The sequence below is a fragment of the Diadema antillarum genome, unplaced genomic scaffold, assembly GCF_040938485.1.
Source record: "Diadema antillarum isolate AM-2024a unplaced genomic scaffold, OU_Dant_1.0 seq00000166_RagTag, whole genome shotgun sequence".
Taxonomy (NCBI): domain Eukaryota; kingdom Metazoa; phylum Echinodermata; class Echinoidea; order Diadematoida; family Diadematidae; genus Diadema; species Diadema antillarum.
This window is the reverse complement of record NW_027271236.1, coordinates 1057439-1084672: the sequence shown is the minus strand read 5'-3', so window position 1 is coordinate 1084672 and position 27234 is coordinate 1057439. Positions and strand designations below refer to the sequence as shown.

General features: G+C 38.0%; 1 protein-coding gene across 1 annotated transcript in view; it reads right to left on the bottom strand.

Annotated features, from left to right (window-relative positions):
• Window positions 1–1993: 1993 nt before the first annotated feature.
• The window catches only part of LOC139728119 (uncharacterized), an 88329-nt gene continuing 63088 nt past the window's right edge, over window positions 1994–27234 (bottom strand). The window contains exons 8-10 of the mRNA XM_071639078.1: window positions 6969–7217; window positions 6094–6667; window positions 1994–2214 (exon numbers count right to left, since the gene is read on the bottom strand). Of these exons, the coding sequence (XP_071495179.1) occupies window positions 2198–2214; window positions 6094–6667; window positions 6969–7217 (840 nt within the window). The 3' untranslated portion in view covers window positions 1994–2197. The remainder of the gene's footprint in view (window positions 2215–6093; window positions 6668–6968; window positions 7218–27234) is intronic.

Here is a 27234-nt window from a genome sequence, read left to right as displayed (position 1 = left end):
AAAGTGTTTATAAAATATAAATCATATCATACGAAAATCCAACCACAAACTTTGTTGTTCACTTTTCTTGTCATAAATCTACAAAGGAAATACAAATCACTATGAGATTCTACATATATGTACTATCTTTAATACATGGTTAAATTGATTTGTGAAAAAGAAACAAAGCACAAAGCCATGATTTTTTCTGGCATAAGTATAGCTTGGAAGACAGAGTGTAAGAAAGTAAACTTGGAAGATTAATTACACACAGATGAAAATCACAGATATGAAATACAGCAAAAAAAAAAAGAGTTATAAAAAGATCACATTTGGCAAGACAGTAATCAAAGTTTCACCGATAGAATAATGACAAAAACATGAAATTCACTATGTTACCTCCCAAAAGTTGAGAAAACATACAGTGAAAATATCAAATATCATCACATCTACATGTTCTTTGGCACTGAACATCCAAATGCCACCATCACATTAACGAGAGTTTTCTTAATGCTCTTTTAATAGAAAATGAGAAGCCTTGTAACGTCATTCTTTGGTGATATTGTTTCCATCTGGACAGAAATCTAAAAAGACAGTTAAAATGCTAGCCTGAACCTTTAATCACATAATCATGAAAATCATATGACTTTAAAGGATGCATACTTAGCATATCACAAAGAGCAAAGACCAAAAAAAAAAAAAAATCTTCAGAATAGCACACCTATTTTCTCATTGAAAAATATAAATTCATGCAAATTAAGATCTTGAAATATCAGAGTCCCAAAGATTCAACAACTCACATCACAGAACTATTGAGTTGTACTTGATTTGCTTACCAATACATGGTCCCAAACCAAATAAGAACATGAAAATGAAGACATAATCACTAGTATGAAATAAAACTAAAACGTAATTCATTACTCTATATCTAAGATCAACGTACAAGTATGGAAGGCATTCAAAAAAAATGATTACATACGAAATAAATGACATGATACAGTTGCACACTTGAAGCTTGGGTTTTGATAAGTTTGGGGTAATAATTGATACAAACAGGAAAAAAACATGATAACTCCATGATTACAATCGATATACATGATTTTCAACAGCTTTACGAATACATTGTCACCACATCAATCTGCCTTTATGTAGAGCTGTTATAAAAATTAAGCACATCACAAATTGTGTCTCCTAAAGGTCGCATATCCCTTTTGCAAACGTCACAAAAATTTTGCTTGAATGTTTCTCAATATTGTGCACGAAATCTTTACAGTAATACATACTCAAAGCTTTAAAACTAACCTCATGCCACTTGAGAATACACTCCCTTCTGTACCAAAAATAACATTTTTTTCCAGGCTCCAAATAAATTCACTGTAACTCTATATTATTGTTTAACCCTCCCTCATAAAGAAGTTTCCAGTTTTATCATTCTGAGGAAAGGCCTGAATTACCTCCTTCTACAATGTACCAGTTTGTGAAAGCAATATAATTTGCAGCACTGCAAAAGGGACACACAAACTTTATAACAAATACAGCATAACTCAGACGAGTTGGCTTTAAAGCAAGTCAGTGCAATCTTAGCTCTCACACCTTATCATTCCTTACAAACTAATTTACATGAATACAATGTAACTTATTTGTAGAGATTAACACAAATGACATAAATGTTCTCCTTGCAAGAATGTTAAATGTACATTGTCATCTCTTCATGGCCCTGTAACTGCATCAAAAGGTGTGAACATTATCATGAGCAGATTTATGAAAGTGGAACAAAAACTATAAGACAGCTTGAAGACTGAAGCATTAAGGCAGGTACACTTTGTACACAATCACACAATGTGAGATAGTTTTACAAGGGAATGTACTGTTTAAAACCAGAAAGTGTATTACTATAATCCTCACACAATAAAACATCATTCTATATAACATCACGAAGGAATATCTCCTTTGGATAAAAAAAAATCACGAAAAATAGAGTTTTCAAGAAATTTTATCACATTCATCAGAAATACAATCATATGATATGAAATGCATCTCCATTGTGGAAGTAGAATGGTGATGGTGATGGTGATTCATTGTCTTCTTTCCCTCGAAGGTTTGTGTCTATGTGTGCCATCAGCCCCGCTGTAGGATTCCTGATACTGAGTCGACGTCAAAGTTTTCTGCATGCCGTTTTCCGAGAGTGTAAGCTGAAGCCACTCCCTATAGTGAGTGACTATTGCAGGATCAAAGCTGTATAAAAGGGAGGAAATGAAAGAGAGATTTGTGGACAAAACAAGACGAAAGCGAACACATTCAGTGTCTGTCCTATGTGAGAAGCAAAATGACCTTCACCTCTGCATTTTGACAGCAACATACAGCTCTAGACTGCATAGGAATGAAATAAATTAAACAAGTTTACAAAATGTAACTTGTCAATTTTGTCAGCCAATTTAATTTGTGTGCTTCGACAGAGCAAGGACTCTCTACAAAGATATTTCCCAGCGAGCTAATAGATATGTGGCCGTGCATCACAAAACGAACAAAAAGTTGCACACACTGATTTTGTGTGAGGGCTGAACATACATGTAGGTGAAATGGGTCAACGTAGCCAAACTTGACTTTTTCATATTTTCTGAAAGAGCAAGTCTTCTTCTACATTATGTCAAAATTTGGGATCATAAAACAGGCAGGAAAGTGTGTTTTTTAGCAATTTCTCTCGAACATTTTGTGGTAAAATAGTGTGATTAGGTGTGTCTTTAGAGTTCCCTTTTCATTTCTTAAAAGACCTTGTACACACTCTTCACTTTCAACTCTAATAACTTTTGAAAGGATGATGCTACTACTTTGAAATTTGGCATTAATTAAGGACAGTATGTGTTAATAAAGCATGCTTAATTTCAGTTTAATCTGATATCCCTTCATTGTTGTTACTACCATGGTTTACATCCTGTTTTCTGTCCCATTCATCGCACAGCCAGCACGACTTGGCAAAGATTTTAATAGCGCTGACTGTGTGCATTCTTTCCAATATTCAGATAGGTCAGGAGAGTCCATTTGATTTGAGTTATATATCATTTTAAAGCTTACAGTCTGCTCTTTTAGAATATGCTCTTAACTAAAATTTCATGTCTGGCGACTTCCTGTTCATTTTGTGAAGCAGGGTCACACATATATATTTTTCTTTCAAAGAGAATATTGCAAGCAGAGTATGTCCAGAAAAACGTGCCTTGGTATTGTGTTCGTCCTGTTGTTGCAGTTATCGTGGTGCAAGCCAATCAGTATAAAGTATCATGTCATTGTAGTAAAAAACTAAATGGCAGATCAACAATCAATTCACAATCAAAGCCGTGCAACTAGCTAAAGTCATCAATATGTCATTATTTCAGTGGGTCTAAAAAACTGTTCATTACTTGGTCTGACATGGTCTTGGCAGAAAATCAGCATTCCACAGTCAGCTCTTGATGCAGTCATTTGATTTTTTTTACATTAGAAATGCTATGATACACCTAATCATTTGGCATTTAATCTGGACCTGACACAAACCTTGAAGGATTTCTACATCGTACAAAAGATGTGCATACAAACTTTCTCTCTTAAAATATTTACTGCCTCAAATTCCCCATATCGCTCTGGCAAGAATTCTGTTGGAACACAAAGATTGTAAAAAAAAAAAGAAGCAAACTCAATACAAATTAGACTGGTTGGAAGAAATTAAAAGACACAAACAAGCAGAATCAAGCAAATGATAAAATTGATTCAAACTTAAAAAGCAGACTTGAGCAAATAATAAAACTGATTCAAACTCATTCTGTAAACACAAATTGTTTGGGAGAGACCTTCCATGTTCTGTCAGTGGGTAAAAAAAAAAAAAAAATTGGTAAGCATGCTCAGTAGACTGCACAGCAATGGGATGATGAAAGTATAGTGCGGAAAGTATGTTAAACGTGACAAATAAATATCATGCGGTTATGTGCATATCATGCATGCGATCTCAGCAGATATCTATACAATCAAAGAAAAGAAAGAAACTAGGATGAATATAAAATACACTGCAATGAGTTGCCTCAATGTGATTAAATACGTAACAGAAATTGAGAAGAGCAAAGACTTTAAGAGAGAAAGTTTGTGTTTTCAACTTCAATCTGAATGCTATGAACATGACATGGAATTTATTTAAACACAGCAACATGGCCAAAAGTTAGGAGTACCAGAAAATCATAAGACCATTCAAATTCTTTACTGAATTGATTACACAGTAGTCATAACAATTGTCAAATACATGCAAAATTCTGCACAGATCAAGGAGTTATTTCATGTATTGATATATGAGCATCAAATAACTTTAAATTGCTTGTGTTCAATGTCACTTGACTGATGTAAGACCATGCATTTGAATTTGATAATTGCAGATTACCCCGACTATTTTCAACAAAACCACTCAGAATTTTGTTTACAAATTTCTTCATAAAAGTACTGAAATACATCAGCTGGGAACTAAAGTCATCAATTTAGAGACTCAGTGATAACTTTTGAAAATGACAAACACATTTAACACCTGACATTCTACAGCTGATGTACCTTGTATGATAATCCAAGAGACATTGTTCTGAAGTCAAACTTCTGGATGAAACAATTTTTGTGCAAAGATCCTTTTGATGCAAGATTTTCTGTGAGTTATTTAACATGATGTTTTGAACAAGAAGTCTATAAACTGATTGGCTTTACTGATAGGACATAGTTCTCACCTTGTTGCAGGTAATAGGATATTGAGAGATCATTGATTTGGGTTACTGAAGTCAAACGTGTCAAAGGAGTTTCCAAAGAGGTTGTTCCCCGCCTGACTGGCTCCGCCGTTTGTTACCGGAGCTCCTCCAGGAGCAAATGGATCTGAATTGATGACAACGCCAAATTTAGAGTCAGAGTTCGCTGCTGTGATTTCATGAGATGACCACATGTCTGACATTTGCGAGTGACTCGTGACGGCGACATTGGTGGTGGTGGTGGTGGAGGTGACCGAAGAGTTTGTGAATGAATCAAGAACAAATGTTTTCTTGACCGATGGAGAGTGTCGCGAGAATGGGTCGTCTGCGAACGGATCCTCGTGGACAGGGAGCTTGGGAAGTACAATGGGTGACAGCGACCGGCCGGATCGAGGATTGGTCTTTGGGAACGAGTCCTGACTGACTGGCGCCGACGTGGACAAAATGGAGATGGAAGCTGTTGTGACTTTTGATGCATGATTACCATGGACTGGATGAGAGCTTTTGGCTGATGGATGGATGGTTTGTGAGGAGGATAGAGATAGGGTTTCCACAGAGCTATACAGTGAGTCTTGGGAAGTTGAACATGGACCCCTATTGTGGATGCTAACTGATGAAGCCTTTGGCAGCATTATGTCAATAGGTTTAGCTGAGTTTTCATGACACAAAGATGAAGCAATGGGGCTGGGCGCAGGTGAAGGTACACTAGAATCATTATCAAAAGTGTCTGTGGATACATTGTTGCTATCAAACACACTAGATAAGCTGTTCATGCTATTAGAATGAGATGGAGCAGAGTTACTGGTTACTCCCGACGAGTGGTCCTCGCCTTGGAGTTCATCAAGGGTGCTAAGAGCACTGCTGGTGGACACTACTGAAGGGGAGGAGACTCGATTTGGAGGTGGAGTACTGGAGACGAAGCGAGCATCACATGATTTGATGCTGGCCGTCTCCGAGTGCGGACTGTAAGGTGGGGAGGAATGATTCCTGTTTCTAGGAGGAACTGGCAAGGGGTTGGACACACTGATCCTGAGTTGTGAGGAAGATTTGGATCTTGGAGGAGGAGGTGGTGGGAGTGCATCACTTCCAAGATTTATTTCAGCAAGAGTGTTACTGGGGTGGACATCCTTGATGTTAATATATGAAGGCAAGGGAGGAGGAGGGCTAGAGGGGAGTGGCAAGCTGATGTTAGCATCTTCCTCTTCACAGAGGGAGCTATTTGGTTCATGGTCTTTAGTTCGCAATGTGTCTGGGGGAAGGGGTGGAGGAGGGCCCTCGGGGGAAGGCATGGTAAATACATCCCGCCTTTCGCTATGAAGCTTTTTCAAATCAAGTGTATTAGGGGGAGATAATGATGCTTGACACGTACTACTCTCTGGACTCGTTGGGATGGCTGGAGGCGGTCTCTTGGGTCCTCCAGTCAGCTTGACTTCCGGAGCAGGCTGGGCTTCACCGGGCTTACCAATCTTGTAATTGGCAAACATCTCCTTATTGCTCTTTGGTGCATCTGCCTTTGATGATCCCAGGGCACCCAGGTCTGAGAACGGATCCGATTTCTGAGGTTTGGGCTGGTTCAGCGGGTTTGCTGATGTGTCTGGGGCCAGCACGCTGTCACCAAACACAGGCCCACCTCCGAAGGGATCTACTGCAGGCTGTGCTGGTGGAGGCGCCCCAAACATGCTTGGCGCACCTCCAAATGCTGCTGGTGCACCAGCGAAAGGTGCTGGAGCAGCCCCCATTCCACCAAAGTTGGCCTGGAAAGGTGCAGCAGCAGGTGCAGCACCAAAGGGGTTGGTTGCCGGCTGGGCCATGGGTGTCTGAAAGGCGTTGACTGGCTGGGGGGCAGGTGCAGTGAAGGTGTCCTTGAATTCCTTGAAGAGGTCATCTGATGGGGTGCTGCTGGCTGGGGGTGCAGCACTGTTGGTAGCAACTGTTGGAGTAGCCTGCAATGGGAAAGTAAAGCACCAATACCACATATATGAGAAGCTACATGTTCATTGCATGAAGTGAGATACACTAACGACCTGTAAGGTTGGAAATTTTCATGGTGTGGAAACTTTTATTGCGCATTTCACACGACATGGAACTAGCACAAAAGTATTTACAAAGAATGAAAACTCTGGAAAAAATACCACATACACAGTAAATGGATAAAGGCTATAAAATTTTTGCTTAATCTTTCTAATATCAGTTTCCAGAAAGAGAAAACATAGCACATTGAGGTCAGTGGACACCACATCATACCTGCACTGCAAATGGGTCAGATGATCCAAAGGCTGAGTCCAGACTCATGGCCTTAGCGACTGGTGGCTTCTGGGGCTCTGGAGGGCCAGACAGGTTGAAGAGGTCTGAAGCCGGAGCTGGGGCTGCAGCGGCAGCTGATGGGGCAGCCACTGAGGGCGTGGTCGGTGGGGAAGCAAAGAGGTCTGGCTGGGGCTGGGGGCTGGTAGGCGTCTGGGGGTTCAGGTCAAACTCCTCCATAGTATCAATGCCCTGTGGGATGACATGATAGGAGACAAGAAGAAAGGATGATGATAATAATAATAATAATAATAATAATAATAATGATAATAATAATAATAATAATAATAATAATAATAATAATAATAATAATAATAATAATAATAATGATAATAATAATGATAATAATAATAATAATAATAATAATAATAATAATAATAATAATAATAATAATAATAATAATAATAATAATAATAACAATAATAATAGTGGCTACTTGTATTGAGCACAGGTCCACCTTATAAGGATATAAGAACTGTCAGTATCTGGGGGGCATTTCATGAAGCATTTTGTACGACAAAGTTGTCCAACAAATTTGCTCTCAGCCAATCAGATGCAAGGATTTCAGAAGCTTGTAACCAAACTGCTTCGTGAAATGCCCCACAGATCTCTTGATGCACATCACAGGCTCATCCTTCTTTGGGGGTGTAAGGTGAGAAGCCGATCACAAGCTGAAGTAACAGAGACAAACTTAGTCTCCTTCCAGGAGAAGCAAACGGAATGTTGGTGGACACAACTAACATTTTACTAATAAATAAATGTGTTGAATAAATGCTCTAACACGTGCCACAAAAGTGACACGTAAAAATATTGAAAATCATTTTAAAAGTATGCGGTGGTGATGATATTTAATTTCAATATAAAACACCATCCAAAAATCCGAAGTCATACGAAATCCTGACAAAAATTAGCATACTATTATAAGGCTAGGGGAGTGTTGCTTAGTTACCATGTGAACAAAACTACACTTTGCTTTGTAAGTTACAATTGCAACTGCTGTGATTCTGCTTTGCTGCTGTTTTTTTTTTTCTTCCATTATTTTGAAGCGCATTCATTACAGATGTCCTTTACCATCATCATATAAAACAACGCCAAGGCACAGTTTTTACAGCAATGTTCATTATGTAAGGAGGAATAGTGATTTTCTATGCCATTTTATGAGAAATATAACTTTCCTTTCATATAAACACTTTCGTTAGAAATCATTATTTTTTCCTCTTTTGACTTAAATTTCTCTTAAGTCTTCCTCTAGTCAGTAAAGTATTATGTCACTAGACAGCTATCCCAAGGACACGTACAGCAAGTAATTCCTCCAGACATTTTTAATCATTAGACTCAGGTTTGCACTTATCACTTTACAATAATCCTCCCAAGGCTTGCAGGGATTCAGGATATCACAATTTTATAGCTGCAACCAAACTCCACTGACGTCTGTCTGAAGATCACCATGTTAATAACATAAAGTCAACCATTCTAGGCAACATACAAGGCCCATGGCACCATCAACAACGCCAAAATGTGAAACAGCACATTAAGGAGTCATATGGATTACACATTGCTAATCCCTATTAATGCACCCTACGTATCCATGTCCTACAAATGATAAACCAATTAAATGCTGCTTTAATGGCAGAATGGTGCAGCTTTGACTCTTGACACAAATGCAAAATCATTTCAGTTGAGTGGAAGAAAGACTTAATAAATGTCCTAAGTCTTTGGAGTTATATCAAAAGTTCTTCTGTCTCTCATCTTGCATGGAAATCTGCATCTGAATAGACCTTAGTCATGTGGGGTCATGAACTGATGTGTTCCAATAATTGTCCAAAAATCTCCTCAATTTCACTCTCTGAGGCCATTTTCAGTGACTGCTATATATGTAAACATTCAGTTCTGAGCACACACAACTGCACTAATAATTGTAAATCTGATAACGAAGTATTCATGACTGATATGTGTGAAATACGTATCACCTAGTAGGGCCTACTGTGGCCCCTGATTAATAGGGAGAGTAGGGATACAAGTTTATCTCCCATTTAAGCAGGGATCCTCATTTAGCAGTGGCTGGTAGTGACCAATGCGAATCACCCTACGCGATATACTGTATAGATGTGGGCAGGACACTAAACCATACACAGTCATCATGTACCAACTGATATTCACAGCAGCTGGTACATTTACTGTGCACTATGACATCCATAGACAAACAGTACCAAGAAATATGTGAAAGTAAAGGCTGGCTGGAATCAATACTACTGCCAGTACAATGCCACCCTCTTGTGTAGTCCCACAAACTACTTCCTTTGTACCAGATACAGTACTGCCAATGGGTAGATGTTCATACACGAATGTACACAAATTGTAAGAAAGACCTAAATCCATTTGACAGCATTTTGATAATTAACTAAAAAAAAACAACAACAACAATTTCCAACAAAGAACATATTCTCAATATTTTAACTTTTTAGTGTGAGTGATTTGTATTCAAATTATTTAATGTAATACAGTCATTTGAATATTTCATTACAGTACCTATAGCAAGGGGTCTCCAAGGACGATATCCAAATTTGGACTTGGGGTGCTCTTATATTAAGCTATAATTCAAATGTTTAGGCTGTGCAATTTGTCTGAAATTTGTAAAAAACTAATAATTCTGGTCTATAAAAAAAAATCCCTGTTTGTTTTCTGGATTAACTGATTATTTTCAGATATATGAATGAGAGAAATGGAAATGTCTCAGTTAGAATGTGCTCTAATTAAGTTATAGTTGTGGTTCTGATTAAGTGGTAAAAATAACATATGAAAATTTAGTTATATTAAATTTCATTGCACTTCACAGTGGTACCCCAAAAGCTGTTACGAATTATCTAGTGAGCACCACCCTCACTTTGTTTTTTGTAGAGAATTTATATCAATCAAAACTTCCTGTCCCTGTGTTCTTTCATCAAAGTCATTTTCATTTCTACTTTTTTCTTAACTTATTCTCTTGCATGGTGTAACTGTAGCAAGAACCATATGTTGTGAGGTGACGAGATCATCAACTCACTCATTTGAATATGTGATATTGGTTGTTCAAGAACTGTTCTGTGAAAATAACTGAAATTTCACAAATTCATATTATTTCCCTATTAAATTTGCATCTGATTTTGATCACATTTTTACTGATAGGCTTTTGAAATTTTACACTATCTTTAGGAATATAAGATTTACTTTTCACCTTTGTGGAATTCCCCTTTAATGAATATATCTACCTCAAATTGTCCTTAAGCTTATACCAAAAAAGAGTCTAACATATGTGACCCTGCACCTCAAAACAAACAAAAAGTCGCCAGACATGAATTTTTAGGTAAGACCATATTCTGAAAGAACAGACTTTAAGCTTTAAAATGATGTATAACTCAAATCAAATGGACTGTCCTAACTTATCTAAATATTGGAAAGAAAGCACAAAGTCAGGAAAAGTGTGAACTGAGAAAAGAGGCTCTGAAGTGCAGTGTCTATTCAAGCGTTAAATCTTTACCAAACCATGCTGGCTGTGCGATGAATGGGACAAAAAACAGGAAGTAAACCACCAGAGTAACAACAATGAAGGGATTATCAGATTAAACTGAAATTAAGCATGCCTCATTAACACATTCTGTCCATAATTAATGCCAACTTTCAAAGCAGTAGCACTATCCTTTCAAAAGTTATTAGAGTTGAAAGTGAAGAGTGTGGACAAGGTTTTTCAGAAATGAAAAAGGGATTCTGAAGATGCACCTAATCACACTATATTCTACCAAAAATGTTCGAGATAAACTGCTAAAAAAACACACTTTCCTGCCCGTTTTATGATACCAAATTTTAGCATGATGTAAAAGAAGACCCGTTTTTTCAGAAAATATGAAAAAGTCAAGTTCGGCTAGGTTGACCCATTTCACTTATTTTCAGTCCTCACGCAAAATCAGTGTGTGCGACTTTATGTTCGTTTTGAGATGCATGGTCACATATAGCCTACAGTTTTGGTTTGTTCTTTCACTGCAGGCAGCAGCCAAAGCAAGTTATAATTACTGATGGTAACTTCACTTTCAACTTCTCCCTTCATAAAATCGGGCAATACGTGCAATGCACTAAACAGAGTTCACTGCATGCTGTGCCTATTTCCCTATTTTATCATCGAGTGGTGCTCATTTATGTACACTGACACACTAATCATTACAACTGAGCACCATGTTTGTTAAAGTAGCTGGTAGTGAAATGGAGCAATTTTACCCATCATCAATTGTAGGCTATAATCCAAAATAAATCAACTGTCTGAAAATAGCTGAAATCCACTTCTACCTGCAGGAGAATGTCGCAAATAGGCAAGCCTAGATGAGAAATCTGACTCTGGCTTTGTGTAAATCCACTGCCGATCAGAATTAGCTGGAACATGGAATTTTTCAGGAGAATCCAATTATGTGGTTCCCAAGAAGACGGCATGACTCATACAACATGGATCCATGGATGACGATACATAAATAAGGCACCCTTACTTCACAGGTAGTGTACCTCTGCATAAACACAACACAGATGATTCTCATAATGTAATGTGTCGAGCTATCATTGTGGCTGATTACTGAAGAATCTGAACTTTATTGAAAACACATTTTTCATTACAGTGCATAAATTTGTAATCAAATGGCATCACCATCATGCAGGTGAACCCATAACCTTTTCAAAGGCACAAAAAATGAAAAATAAAATTATATGAGGTAATTCTTGAAACATTTCAACCTTATTCTAAATGCATCATCCTCTTCAATATCAAGGAAATCTGCATTCTAAAAAGTTCAATGTTGATATCAAATGGAAACATTTTTAAAATGTCACCAAATGTCACAGGATATAAAGTGACATTCTTGTTTGCGATGATAGAATGACTGAAAAGCTCTTTGAAAGTCGTCCTTCAGTCCACACAAAGCCAAGATTGAATAGGAATGCAGCCTGATTTAATCAAATATCCAGTTGCCATTTCGCATGTACATAAAAATACCAACTTTGGTTTCGTTGCACCTGGCACAGCGCCAGGCCGGGATCGACAACATGGCATTTTGTGATGGAATTTCCACCAGACTTAGTCCTATTGAGTTCCACTCTAATGCCATGTGAAAGTTTGACCTATAAAGGAGGGACTTTACTGGCAAATCTAAATCTGAGCCAGGAACTAGTAGATGTTACCATGGCAACTATATAGTGATGCGGGAGGAAAGGGTGAAGAGGGGAAAAGGGGCTCAGGAAGAAAAAATATTTTGCTTCACTTGGCCTTTACAAGAAGTGGTGCACTCTGCATGAGAACTTGGAAACTTTCTTTAGGTATTCTATGTGTGTATACTTTATGAATCGAAACAAGAAATTTAATGCACCTAAATCTATCAAAGTGACTGTTAGACTATCTGCAACATGTACACTACTGTACATGAATTACGAAAATACAGCAAAGGATACACTAAAAATAAGATTAGTTTGCAAGCTTCAAGGCATACATGTTGTTTAGTAATAATTGTTTGTGTGTTTATGCATAAACATATAATTATGTGAAGAGTTTAAATACATATTTTTTTTTATGAATTTGAGATATATTTGAGATTTATACTTGAAAACAGAAAAACAGAGAAATCTTAAGTCATGCAAAATAAGGATAAACTGAACCAAAAAGAGAAAATAATTTCTCGTAAATATGTATATCAACCATCCGTCATTCTACTTTGGACTTCTGAAATAACAACTGAAATGTATAACTGAGACTTGACTGTAACCTGAAGTGACTTGAGGGCTTTTTACACTTGTAAATTTTTGCTTAGCCCCGGACCAACGTCGGGGCTAAGGGGGGGGGGGGGGGGCCTTATAGCCCCACCGTTGGTACGGGACTATCCTTAGCCCACTTTCTGTTTACACTCGTTTTTGCCAAAGTGGGCTAGCCCAACCGATAGTACGGTACTATCTGGCCCTGCAAAATAGCAGGGGTTAGCACTGCAATTGCGGTGCTACAAATTTGTAGCACCGCAATTGCGGAGCCAAGCAAGTGAGTGTAAACAGAACGAAAAAATAATCCTGGGCTAAGCGACGGAGACGAAGTCCAGTCCTCACTGACCAATCAGAAACGAGGTAATCAAGTGCTGCCGGTGCGTGCGTGTACATGTACAGTACACAGCGTAATTATGAATATTCATGTGGTTTGGAAAGTCCGGGGCTAAGAAATACGAGTGTAAAAAGGTCAGTTTTCTCCTTAGCCCCGGACAAGAGATAGTACGGGACTAATTGGCGAGTGTAAAAAGCTGAAAAAAATTGGTACGGGACTAACGATAGTCCTGGGTCAGAGAAAGTCTGGGGTTAAGAAACACAAGTGTAAAAAGCCCTTTGAAGCAGCAGAAATCACTGTTCAAAAAGCTCCCAAGGTTGTTCTTGTGTAAGAAGTCAAGAGTCTCCTGTTGAGAACAAGCTGATTTTGCTACAAAATGCATTTCCAATAAACACATGACGGAGTATACTCGGGGAGGTGAGAGAAAAAATCTCACCTCCCTGAAATACTCTGGACTAGTCTTCAATGGTTTAAAGGTCCTGCTTACCATAATAGAAAGCAGTGATTTAAAAAATGTTCAAGATATCACATTTGATGCATATGTGAAGGTCAGTTGTATCAGAAAACATCCTACACAAAAGAATTTTGCAATAAAAGTAATAGGGCCTGTATAAGGAGATATCACTGTTTTTCGTGATAAACCGTAACTACAGACAGTTTAGTCTGGAAACATTTTTATTATGACCATTGTTCGCATTTTGTATACTTAATATTGATTATACTAATTCAATTTTTTACATTGGTTGTTTCTATCCCTAACTCACATTTTAGAACTATTTTGAAGCACTAATGCTGGGTTTTCATTTCATCTGCAAATGGTAAATTACGCCTTTAATCAAATATCTAAGGTAAATACATACTAGGTTATCTAAATCAAATTTGCAGGAAGATGGCATGTAGTTCATATATGTAATATAGCAATGGGTCTTTGTAGAATCAGTGGAGGTGGTGTGAACGGCCTATCCCAGTTAGCCTTCAAGGAAAGAGTGTAGCAGCTAGTCTTGTTACAAGGATTTAGCCCCAATGGGCAGGATTTCCCCTCTTCAATGTCAATGTCCCGTCAAGGAATGGGAAGGTGAAAAGACCAGCAATGGGAAGAAGGAGTGGGCTAGACAGACACACATGGATAAACAAGAAAAGACGCATTAAAAAATGACATAGAATTAGAGAGGGAAAGATCTACTCCCTTCACACATAAACAAATAGGCAAATCATTCGGTAATACCCATTGTTTCATCACGGGAATGCTATTTCCTAGAAAACATGATTACAAGAAGAATGAGGCAATATAAAAGACACACACATACACTCAAAGAAAAACAACAATGCCTGAAGACCCATGCCTTTACATCGTTTCATTCACTTACTGTATACACCAAAAATTTTGTGAGGTTTTTATTTTCACAAATTTCTTGAGTCAGGTGCTATTCTCGAAATTAAAGAAATGCAAAAATAATGACTCTCATCCCGATGTGAATGAGATGCACACGTATACATTTTCTCCGCTCAGTACAGTACTCCACGATGGTGAATCTAACCACTCGCGAAATCGTCGAGAAGTCCCGATTCGCGAAAATTTAGACTCGCTAAATATATGGCATATACAGTACAAGTCTGACAAGTGTCATATCTTTCTGACACTTGAGAAACACAAGACTGCTATTGCAATAAATGGCTTCTGTATGGAGCTATTGCCTTCTGATTCTATGAGGAGGCACTACATTTTGATAAAGCACACTGGGGCAACTTTCTTGAGTGAAAAGTAAAGCTCGGAAAAAGACTCAACTAGACACAGGTACATGTGTTGGAATTTTGACCAAAGGTGTACAAGGGAAAAAAAGGAAAAATGTGACCCGCTACAACAAAAGGATCCAAAAGTCGGGAAGGACAATTTTCTGAAAATGGCATGACATTATTCCCTTACTCTTCTACTTTAAGTTCATGTATAAAACAACTCATAAGAGTACTCGGTTGAGGAGATATCGATGATTTTATTAGCACATTTCAAGTGGTTGTGGAAATCAGAGTTTTGAGAAAAACGCCTTCAAAGTTTTCGTTCCGACGCTATCATGATCAAGGGGAGGAGAGACAGTTTTCACCGCGTGACAATAGAAGGTATGCTTCTAGCGACCTCCACGATGTTCATTCAAGCTTAGCACCAGCGGTCCATGCACGACCAATCAGTAATCAGGATGCCACGCACTGACCAATAAGATCACTCTCTTTTTGCTAGGGGCGGAATCTAGCTGCGGTGCTAAATCCAAACCTTCGGACACGATTCTGTTACTTTGGAAGGTCGGAAAATCATGTCCCAGAAAAATGCTGATTTCTTGTCTTTCCTTTGATCATTTAGCTTCGAAATTTCGGCAGATGATAGACAAAACATTAGACTACAAAATTATGCTAAAAGTAGAAATCGGGTTGTTTTGACCAAAATTTTAATGATGTGACTTCAAACTCAATTTTCTCGGCTTAGTCGTCAACGAGTGGGTCACAAATAATGATTTTAGAGATAACTGTGGCAAAGCATATTCACAGGAAGCCAGAGAGATGACCTGTATGAACCAAACTGAATCACTGACACAAACTTGCTTACATGCAGCATCCAGGGTTAGAAGTATCTGGACAGGTGTCAATTAGAATGGCTCAATACTCAAAGTTGGCCACGTCACCAAATTCCCCTTTTCGCAGACGAGTTTGTATCGCCTCGCTCCCCTTACGAGGGGATTTAAACACCCTAGGTCTGCCCCTGTAAATAGCCCATTCAATCTCCTGAAATTAGAGTGAGATTTGTGGTCACCTTTTTGTGCCAAAACTTCCCAGTTTGACCTGCATTGGTGATGCACACGCCACATTACAGAGAGTACAAACTACAACCCAAATTCTCATCACAGATATCTGCCTTCTCTTGCATTGCTCAACATTCCTTGAGGTCACAAACTTTTAACGGAAGATCATCGCTGACACTGACATCACAAACAAAATATCTTCACACCTGACATAGACTTGCAAAACGTGAATCACGTGATGACTGTCTGTTTTACTAAAAATAGATGGTTTACTTAACCCGCTGAGGATGGGCTGATTTTGCTACAACACACATTTCCCATAGACACTTGCCCGAGTATACTCGGGACTCGTCCTCAATGGGTTACAAATCATGGATACATGAGGCATTCACCTGACCAAGGAGTGGTTCCACTCCTTGTTTACTGACATAATACTTCACACCCATTTTATTTCATCTTTAAACAGCAACACACATTACCAATTTAGAGTCTCATTCGGCCATTTAAACTGTCATTGCTACAGCTGTACATGTACGTCCTCGTTCAGGTCAAACAAAATAATTTTTGAATAAAAATAATATTTTCAAATATGTATGTAATTGGTATATAATTCAATATCATGGAGGAAACCCAGTTATCAGAGAAATCATTTCAGTTTTCAAAATTATTCATAAATTGCAACCAACAAATTGATTTTTTGATGGTAAATGCTAAAATTTCGTTCACCCTCAGAGGGGACCTCCTCTTACCAAGTGTGATATGCCAGAACTGCTGAATCTCTTTTTGCTTTGTTTTTACAAACCAAACATCTCATCATGTAAGCACGGCCAAGACAAACATACATATTCAATCTTTGAAGTTTGTCAACTCTTATCTTGCTCCTTTTTAATCTCTTTTTTTGTGTGTGTGTGTGTCATTTTCTTGTACAAAATTTATTCACACTGTTATTTCATATCACGGCATGACAAGTGTACGTTGTAACTTTCAGAACATGTCTTCCTCATCAGATCACTGGGTATTCTTGTATCTTGACAATGTACAATATTAAATGGGTTAGTCAAATACCGGTTAGTGATTGGCTAAACACAGTCACGTGATGGAGGCACATTGGTTATGTTCGCCCATGGGCAGAACATTTTTGTAATGTTCTCCCATGGGAAAACATTTTCACGTAACAAATGACAAACGATACCAAACGATTGAACGATCATATTTTTCACGCAATCGATAGGATAAATTTGCCTATTCCATACAATGTATTTGACTAACCCAAGTTATATAACAGATGATGACTTTTGTTGTCGGGAACACGTACCAAACGTTCCACCCTCAGGGTTTGAAATGCTATTGAGGGAGGTTATAAGTCCCTTGACTGCGTCTCGGGACTTATAACCTCCCTCAATAGCATTTAAAACCCTTCGGGTGGAACATTCGGTATGTTCCCTCCCCCGCCAGTCATCATCTATATAGTATGTATCTTGAATTGAATCTGTATCTTAAACTGAAAATGAATCAAACCATTTTGTCATACCACTGCCTCAATACAGTCCACCTCATGTAATGTCTACTCTTCTTCTATCCTCAATAAAACCAGAGCTAGAGGCCTTAATAGATTGCCATTAATCCATCAAACCCACAGCCTATATACATTGTACATTAACACATCGTCATTACCAATGGTACAATATACCAATTATTGAAAGAGAGTTAAATAGGACCACAGAATCATCAAGTTTTTTTTTCAGAGTGATCTACCTTAAATGATTGTTTCATAAAAGGTGGTGGATTTTGGCACCTAAAACCACAGTATTCATACACATAGCAAAGCTGTGTAAATAGTAAACTGCATGACTGTTTTGTTGTTGTTGTTGTTGTTGTTGTTTTGCTATGTCACTGTAAAGGAGAGAAAAATCCAGTTATGATTGTATATCACTCAGATCACAATGTCTACATCTGTGCATCAGTTCATTTGAAAGGTCTAGAATATCCATTAGCTCATGGGAAACATTCTACTACACAATTCTGGTCATTTTTCCCCTTTGGGCTGCATAGCAAAAGAGCAACAGAAGTAAACAGCATTGCCACCTCATTCTATTCCTAGCATTCAACAACTTTCTGAAGTTCCACAGCCTACATGAGGCGTGTCTTCATCAGCCCGAAGTTCAAACTAGCGGGACATTTTGCGGTCTTAGAAAATAGCCCGATACAGCGAATATGCGTCTTCATCAGCTCGAACAGCCTGCTTCGGGAAATTAGTCCGAAAATTGACGCATGCGCACTTTGCAATATTACTCTGCCTGGCTCGCGGTTCGAAAGTGGATTTCCCCGCTCAAAATCTCCTGTATCACCGTATGTACGATTCTACAACCAGGGAGGTGAGCAGTACAGCAAATTCTCTCCAAAGGGATATTAATAACGCTGCTCTTTCTTCTGTCCAGTGAGGCATCTTATATGAAATTAACGAATTGCAATGTTTAAACAAATCCAAAATGCACACAATCTGCAAGAATCTTCAGCTAAGGTAGAGTGGACCAGAAGAAGAAGTTTACAAAAGAATAGCTAGCATGCACGGCACTGAGTTTTAATAGGGAGTTGAGAGAAATCACCTCCCTGGTTTTAAAGATGACAACAACAGTAGGCCTATAGTACACACATGTGATCCTTGAATACACCGTGCGTGTAATGTACTAGCTGCTTGTACATGCGCTTTCCATTGCCAGCTGGCTAACCAGAAGCGTGGAGGGATCGAGAAAATTTCGGGCTGATGGAGACGCACCCAAGATAGCGCGCTATTTCACGAATTAGCGCTCTAGTTGACGAACTAGACCAAGATTTTGGGGGAAATTTTCCCGATCAAATAGCGCGCTATCTGCGTCTTCACTACACAGATAGTGCGCTATTTTGACATCGGACTAGTTTGGTAACCGCAAGATTGCGCGCTATTTTGAAACTTCGGGCTGATGAAGACACGCCTATGGTGAACTCCCAACTTTGAATCACCCAAGGATCTGGCTTGTCAATTCTCCGCAGGTTTGTATATGTCATCACCTCGGGGTGATTTCAAGCTGAGGTAAACTTTAATTATGCAATTGTCGCACCCTACTAGCATGCAATGGTGTGGAAACACCCTGCCTAGTGAGAGTGACAAGTAACACAGCTCTCCAGTTCCTGTGGCCACCCATCCCCAGGAAGTCGTCCACCTCTATTGCTTCCAGTCAAGTTCTGACCATTCGGACCATCAGCGTCCATCATGGTCCTGAGACATGGCAGGCGATGGTAGTATAGTGTGCCCCTTTTCTGAGCCAGAGGAACAACATGTTTACATGACCTGTTCGTGGCATTGTCTGTCGTAACATCAAAACTTCAGGAAGCAATTCATTAGGAACCTGCCAAACAAGTTGTTGTGACTTGTGCAAATGTTGAGAGTGATGATGGAAATATCCTAATGCAAGTTTGCAGACTGTTGTTCTGGGCCTTGGTCAGACTATAAATATCCCTAGACAGGATTAAGATGGGAAAGAACAAACATGTCGCTGAAAAGGTAGGGAAATGATAGAAATTTGATGAACTGTGTAGGCTGTTATTTTCATGTTCAGATATTTTTGCAAATGAGGAGGTCACAGACGTTTTGGCAAGATGTTGTTTTCATGATTTGACACTGATGCTATCGTAAGTGCACTAATGCCTGCCCGTTCACTCTGCCACCATTACTGTAGATAATCATGTACTTTAGTATTGAGGTTTGTCGATAAAGAGGGCTGTGCGTAACATTAGACGTAGCATGCGCATATCTGGCCAGCCATGACCCTGGTTTCACCCTAGCTTGGAAGGTGCCAAATAATGTGAAATTAATATGTTAATAATTCTGCATTGCAAATTTTATGCAATCAAGATCACGTGGTGATATTTTTGCGTGTTGTTGAATTCACAACTCAACAGTGATTACCCCGTGGTAACAAAATTCACAAAAAATTAAACCCTCGCAAAACTAACAGCTTTTAGGCACCTCATTTTGGTGATGCGCAGAACTTGGCATGCCTATCAAATAACATTCTCTGATGTTTTTTTAGTTTCAAAAGCCCACTCAATACAAGGCGACACTAAACATTAAAAAAAAAAAGAATCTGATCAAATGACTAAATACCCACACTCAAACATGAAGGCAATATGAAGCCTGATCAACTCTTAGATCAAAACTAGTCATACATTCCAAATAAAGCATTTGAACTGGAAAAGACAGACTGCACAAACAAAAGAAGTTTACTCTCATCATGTGACCACAGACAATACAATCTTGTTTAGTATGCAGTTGCCTTAATTCCCATAATTTTTGTTTCTTTGATTTAGATAACTTTCACTCTTTTATCTCTCAAAACTCAAAACCAAATTCATTCAGAGACAGAGAGATTGCTTCCAAGAACACTGAATGGTTACACTTTCTACTCCTGGGTAGAATACTCATCCATCCACTTTCATTGTTAAAGAGACGGTTGAGATGGCAGACTTCAGGCTTCTAACTTTTTTTAGTGAGATCATGAGAAACCTCTTTGTATGAAATATGAAAGAGCATATAATTCTAAGAGGGTTTCAAAGTTTATATGATGAAAATTGGTTTTGAAATGGCTGAGATATCCAACACAAAGCACTTATTAAAAAAGGTGGGAACAACCTTTTATTAGGATTGCTTTGTTTTACTCTGTTTTGGGATATCTCACCATTCAAAACCAAAGCTCATCATACAAACTTCCTCTTAGATTATTTGTATGCACTTACATTGTTTCATAAGTGGCATAAGTGGTTTTATAATTATCTGGCAAAAAGTGAAAAGCTGAATCACCATCTCAGCCAAAACTATACTATCCCTTTAAGGTTGAATGAACACTTCAGAGTGTAACCACATTAGAGGCTGTTTTTACCTTCTCACTGGTTCTATACATATCCAGATGCTCTTGCAGTAAAATTTCCACTAAAAAACTGGTGCAGATGAATTTTCATTACTTGTATCTTTTACTGTTTTCAAAAGATGATATGATAGTGGTATGAAATACAACTAGTTCCTATAAACATGCATCCACACACAGAATATACAATAAAGTGAACCAAATGATCAAATCATTACGTACTGCCAAACAAGTTGTTGTGACTTGTGCAAATGTTGAGAGAGATGATGGAAATATCCTAATGCAAGTTTGCAGACTGTTGTTCTGGGCCTTGGTCAGACTATAAATATCCCTAGACAGGATTAAGATGGGAAAGAACAAACATGTCGCTGAAAAGGTAGGAAAATGATAGAAATTTGATGAACTGTGTAGGCCGTTATTTTCATGTTCAGATATTTTTACAAATGAGGAGCTCACAGACATTTTAACAAGATGTTGTTTTCATGATTTGACACTGATGCTATCGTAAGTGCACTAATGCCTGCCCATTCACTCTGCCACCATTACTGTAAATAATCATGTACTTTAGTATTGAGGTTTGTCGATAAAGAGGGATGTGCGTAACGTTACACGTAGCATGCGCATATCTGGCCAGCCATGACCCTGGTTTCACCCTAGCTTGGAAGGTGCCAAATAATGTGAAATTGATATGTTAATAATTCTGCATTGCAAATTTTATGCAATCAAGATCACATGGTGATATTTTTGCGTGTTGTTGAATTCGCAGCTCAACAGTGATTAACAAAATTCACAAAAATTAAACCCTTGCAAAAATAACACCTTTTACAGCACCTCATTTTGGTGATGCGCAGAGCTGGGCATGCCTATCAAATAACATACTCTGATGCTTTTTAAGTTTCAAAAGCCCACTCAATACAAGGAGACACTAAACATTAAAAAAAAAGAATCTGATCAAATGACTAAATACCCACACTCAAACATGAAGGCAATATGAAGCCTGATCAACTCTTAAGACCAAAACTAGTCATACAGACCACACAAACAAGAGAAGTTTACTCTCATCATGTGACCACGGACAATACAATCTTGTTTAGTATGCAGTTGCCTTAATTCCCATATTTTTTGTTTCTTTGATTTAGATAACTTTCACTCTTTTATCCCTCAAAACTCAAAACCAAGTTCATTCAGAGACAGAGAGATTGCTTCCAAGAACACTGAATGGTTACACTTTCTACTCCTGGGTAGAATACTCATCCATCCACTTTCATTGTTAAAGAGACGGTTGAGATGGCAGACTTCAGGCTTCTAACTTTTTTTAGTGAGACCATGAGAAACCTCTTTGTATGAAATATGAAAGAGCATATAATTCTAAGAGGGTTTCAAAGTTTATATGATGAAAATTGGTTTTGAAATGGCTGAGATATCCAACACAAAGCACTTATTATAAAAGGTGGGAACAACCTTTTATTAGGATTGCTTTGTTTTACTATGTTTTGGGATATCTCACCATTCAAAACCGAAGCTCATCATATAAACTTCCTCTCAGATTTCAGGAAATAATTTTCCTGGTACTGCATAGCAATTTGCTATGCATTTTGGTATGAGTGCTATACAAAATATCATTGGCAGAGCAATTTCATTACATAGACTTGTACACAATTTTGTTCAAAATGTACATCCATCAACTAAAAGTGCTACTCAATTTCAAGAAGGAAAATTATTCTCTGGATTTGTATGCTCTTACATTATTTCATAAATGGCATAAGTGGTTTTATAATTATCTGGCAAAAAGTGAAAAGCTGAATCACCATCTCAGCCAAAACTATACTATCCCTTTAAGGTTGAATGAACACTTCAGAGTGTAACCACATTAGCGGCTGTTTTTACCTTCTCACTGGTTCTATACATATCCAGATGCTCTTGCAGTAAAATTTCCACTAAAAAACTGGTGCAGATGAATTTTCATTACTTGTATCTTTTACTGTTTTCAAAAGATGATATGATAGTGGTATGAAATACAACTAGTTCCTATAAACATGCATCCACACACAGACACAATAAAGTGAACCAAATGATCAAATCCTCATGGAATATGCATCACAATTACAATCTTAAAAATCTAAAAGCTACCCCCCCCCCCCCATCCACCAGCAATCAAGCACAGTAATATTCAAATTATCTTGTGTCCACTATATTGACAGGATTAACATTATAAATTCAAATGTTACAAGTCTAACACCTTGATATGTTTCTGTTGAAGGAAATGAATTGTGAAGCAGAACAAGCATCCAAGTTCCTAAATCTATGCTTGTGAGTACAGCAAACATTCTGGTCGAAATGAAATTGCCAAGCCCACATCCTTCAACACAGTCCCTGCCAATCTCCATGAATCAACCTGAAGGAACTCCCACTTGCGGTGTACAGCTGTGAAAGACTTTAAAGGTATTAATCATCATCATTTGAGGTCTTTGCTGATTCAAGTCTACAGTTAGGTTCACACACTGTTCCTAAACTTTAAGTTTAGGTCAAAAACTTAACTCTCAATGATTAGCTTGTAGTTTAGCACGGTGTGGATGCACTCGAAAGTTAGCAATCTTAAAGTTTAGTCGATGATCGGAACCACGAGACATCTTAGGGTTTACGCTCTCTCCACGAGCCACGGAGGGTCCCCACTTGTAGTTTCGCTCCGTGTGGACACAATAATCACCAAGCTTGTGAGTTAGCGTGAACCTCACTTCCCATTCACATTCGGGTCAATCTCCAGCTGCACTATTTTGTATGGGCATATGGTCATCTAGCAAAGACTCTGCACTTCTGGCGAAATCATTGAGTGTGATTTGCTCGTAAGTTGTAACTTAAAGTTTAGGTGCATTTGTGAACCCGTGTCATGACTTCGTGAGTGGAGCTAATTAATCATCAACGGTTTAGTTTTTAACCTAAACTTGAAGTGAACGTAATTTATTTGTTCTGAGTGCAAGACTGCTTTGGAGGATACAAAGTGGATTTTTGTCCAAGTACACTGTACAGACAGTATTTTGGCAGTTGTAGAGATTTTCCCCCAAAAGTGGATTCAGTGATTGAAGAAATAGTAGAACATATCACTAAAGTTTTAGGAAAAATCGGACAATCCATTCCAAAGTTATGAATTTTTAAAAATTCTGCGCAGTCAGTGCTGGATGATCATGGGAAGACAACTAAAGTTTACGATGTCACATGCATACATGGAGAACAATAATGGAAAATATAAATAGGCTTTCACAAAATTTAATTTTTTTTCATAAAAGTACACATTTCCTTGAATTGTAACTTCTTTATATTTGCCTTATATATCGTTCTACACATGTGACATCACAAGCTGCTGTAGTCTTTTCATACAGCAATGGTGGCACTGAAAAAACATTCATAACTTTTGAAAGGATTGTCTAATTATCCTAAAACTCTTTCTGGTACTGTATTCTCTCGATTTACATGTATGATATGATGGTGGACTTGTCCTCTAAAGAACTCATGAGGCTGAATCACACGGGTAAGATTACACGGGTAAGATTACTTGACTGAACAATCACACAGTTATGTTGGACAACCGGACAGTAAGGGAAAAATTAAATCTGAAGTAAATAAGAGGATATTGATGAAAATGACGGAAATTGCAAAATTTTAGCTTTCCATGAGAAAATCCTGGAGACTGAGAAGATGGCCAGAGAGTAAGAGAGAGAGGGAGAGAGAGAAAGAAAGAAAATAATGCATTGTTTGTCACATCCTTTGTAGGAAATGCTGTCTCCTTAAATTCAACTATGATGTCTCACATACACACAGAAACTTTGAAAAGTCAGGAATTCGATCAGAAGGAAAATAGAGACTACCTTTAATCTCATATCCTGCTGTGGAGGAGTTAAGGAAAATGTGATATTCTGTGTCAGAACGAAGTCAAATTGATGGATCATCCTTTGCAAACTTCAAGGGAGATTTCCGACTATTTGCGGCTATCGCAAAAATCTCAGAAAGAAATTTTAATGCTGCACAAAGCCGTACTGCTTCTCCGATGGGAATTGGGAATCTTTCGCGTCGCGACGTCAAGACTCGGTCGAACTCTCTTCACATGGTTCCCCTTTACTGCAGTCAGAATTAGTTTGTCTGCAGAAATATAACATGGTGTGGACAAACACGCCTGCGGGCTCACAGTAAATGTGCATCATCTTGTCATGATAAACATATAAGGCAGGGAAAAAGAAACCAAGGGAAGGCACAAAACAATTTTGTTTCTTTTGCAGTCTAGAAAAATATATTTCCATACAGAAATCTACATATTTTGTTTTGTTTGTTTGTGTGCTGATGCAAGAACTCAATGCAGAATGTACACTGTAAGTATTGAAGGAAATCAAGAAATTCTCAAGTAATTTATTACCATTTAAATGTGTAGAAGTCAGCTGATGACTTGGCATCCAATGGTCATTTTGAATTAAAACCCTTGATCACATGACTGTCATATGACTATCACATGCTTGTCACGTGAACAGGCCTCAGACACATCATTCTTGTTGAGTGTGGAATGTGTAGAATTACATATTTTCGGCACTGCTCTTCCAAAGACAGAGAGGATAGTTTGGTATAACAGATCTTCCCACATACAGAAAATGAATTTCCCCTAAAACTTTGAGACCGACATATTATGCAAGCAATGGTCACTAAGGTCGAGCTGAAAAAAAGTAAAATAACTTGATTTTGGTAAAAATATCTTTAAAGAATAAAAGAGTAGTTTGCTATCTGAACTACATCCCATCCAGATTTCAAATTGTAAAATTAATGTTTTGACATTAACCTGCTGAGGACGAGTTCCAAATATACACGGGCAATTGATCTCTGGGAAATGCATGTTCCAACAAAATCAGCCTGTCCTCAATGGGTTGACACAAAAACAACAAGAACAACATCCATATTTACTTAATACAATGGGTATGTCCTATCCTCAAAAGCCAATTTCTCACTTTCACAGGAACCAAATTTGATAGTAATATGTTTGTGATGGAAAAAGTTTTGAAACATAGTACTGGTACTGCTTTAATAATGAATGTTATGGTCAGTCCTCATCTAGCAAACCAAGTCCCCCTCTCTTACAAACTACCTATTGGCATGAATCTCCAATCCACGTTCCTGCCCCTTCCCCCTCCCCCTTTGAACATAGAATCATATGTTAGTGGGCCTTTAACCCGTCAAGGACGCACGGTCTGATTTTGCTACAACATGCATTTCCCATAGACATCTGCCAGAGTATATTCAGGACTCGTCCACAACAGGTTAAGTGCCATGGAATGATACGTACACACTTGTAACTGACATGTTTGATTGTTTGATTGTCCAGGAGGTAGATGCAGAATGTCAGGACTGTACACATGGAGGCAATAGGTTCATAATCTGCATTCCTGATCCATTGTGTATAGTCACACAGGATGTATGAGGCATTCTCTGCCTTTGATTTGGAACCTAACCTAATTGTGAATGGCTGCGTGATACTGATGAAGAACAGCTTGCAGCTTCTGTTTTTAATCTGCCGGTACCTTTCACATATAATACACAGATTCACATTACACAGATTCCAGTCATGTATCCATGATGACTTCTGCCAAGGTGAATATATCTTCATATCACAAATTCGGGAACCTTTTGATTGAATTATGAATCAAATGTTTCTAAAAGATTTTTCTTTCTTTTTTCTTTTCTGCACCCACAAAGCTCCATCCCTCCCAAATCTTGCTTGCCTTCTATGATTCATTATGGTTCAGTAGAATCAGCTGAAATAAGCATAAAACACCTAATGATCTGCATCTTGCCATAACCACATGCACCAGCTCATACCTGCCCTGACAGCATTCACATTTAATACAATTCATCATCTTTCCTTGCCTTTATACTCTCAATCCATAAACATCTTCTACATATTAAAGGTTCTGTTTACCTTTGGGAGCGGTGATATTAAAAATGTTCAAGATATCACTTTTGATGCATTAGTGTAGCTCTAAAGTCAGGTGTATCACAAGACATCCTACCATAAAAATATTTTGCAAGAAAGCCTAAGATACAAGGAGATATCACTATTTTTCTCATTAAACCATAACTGTAGACGGTTTAGTCTAGAGACAGTTTTTATTATAACTATTGTTCACATTTTGTATATTTAACAATACTTAACATCGATTATACTGGTTAAAATTTTTACTTTGGTTGTTTCTATCCCTAACTGCCTTTTAGAACTATTTTGAAGCACTAATGCTGGGCTTTTGTTTCATCTGCAAAATGGTAAATTATGCCTTTAATGACTATGCTAATGTCATAATGAGATGTAGTTCTATGAGACCTGTCTGGTAATTTTATGAGTTTGCGCATTTGTCACCGTAAAGTGCACAACATCAAACCTGTGATGCATA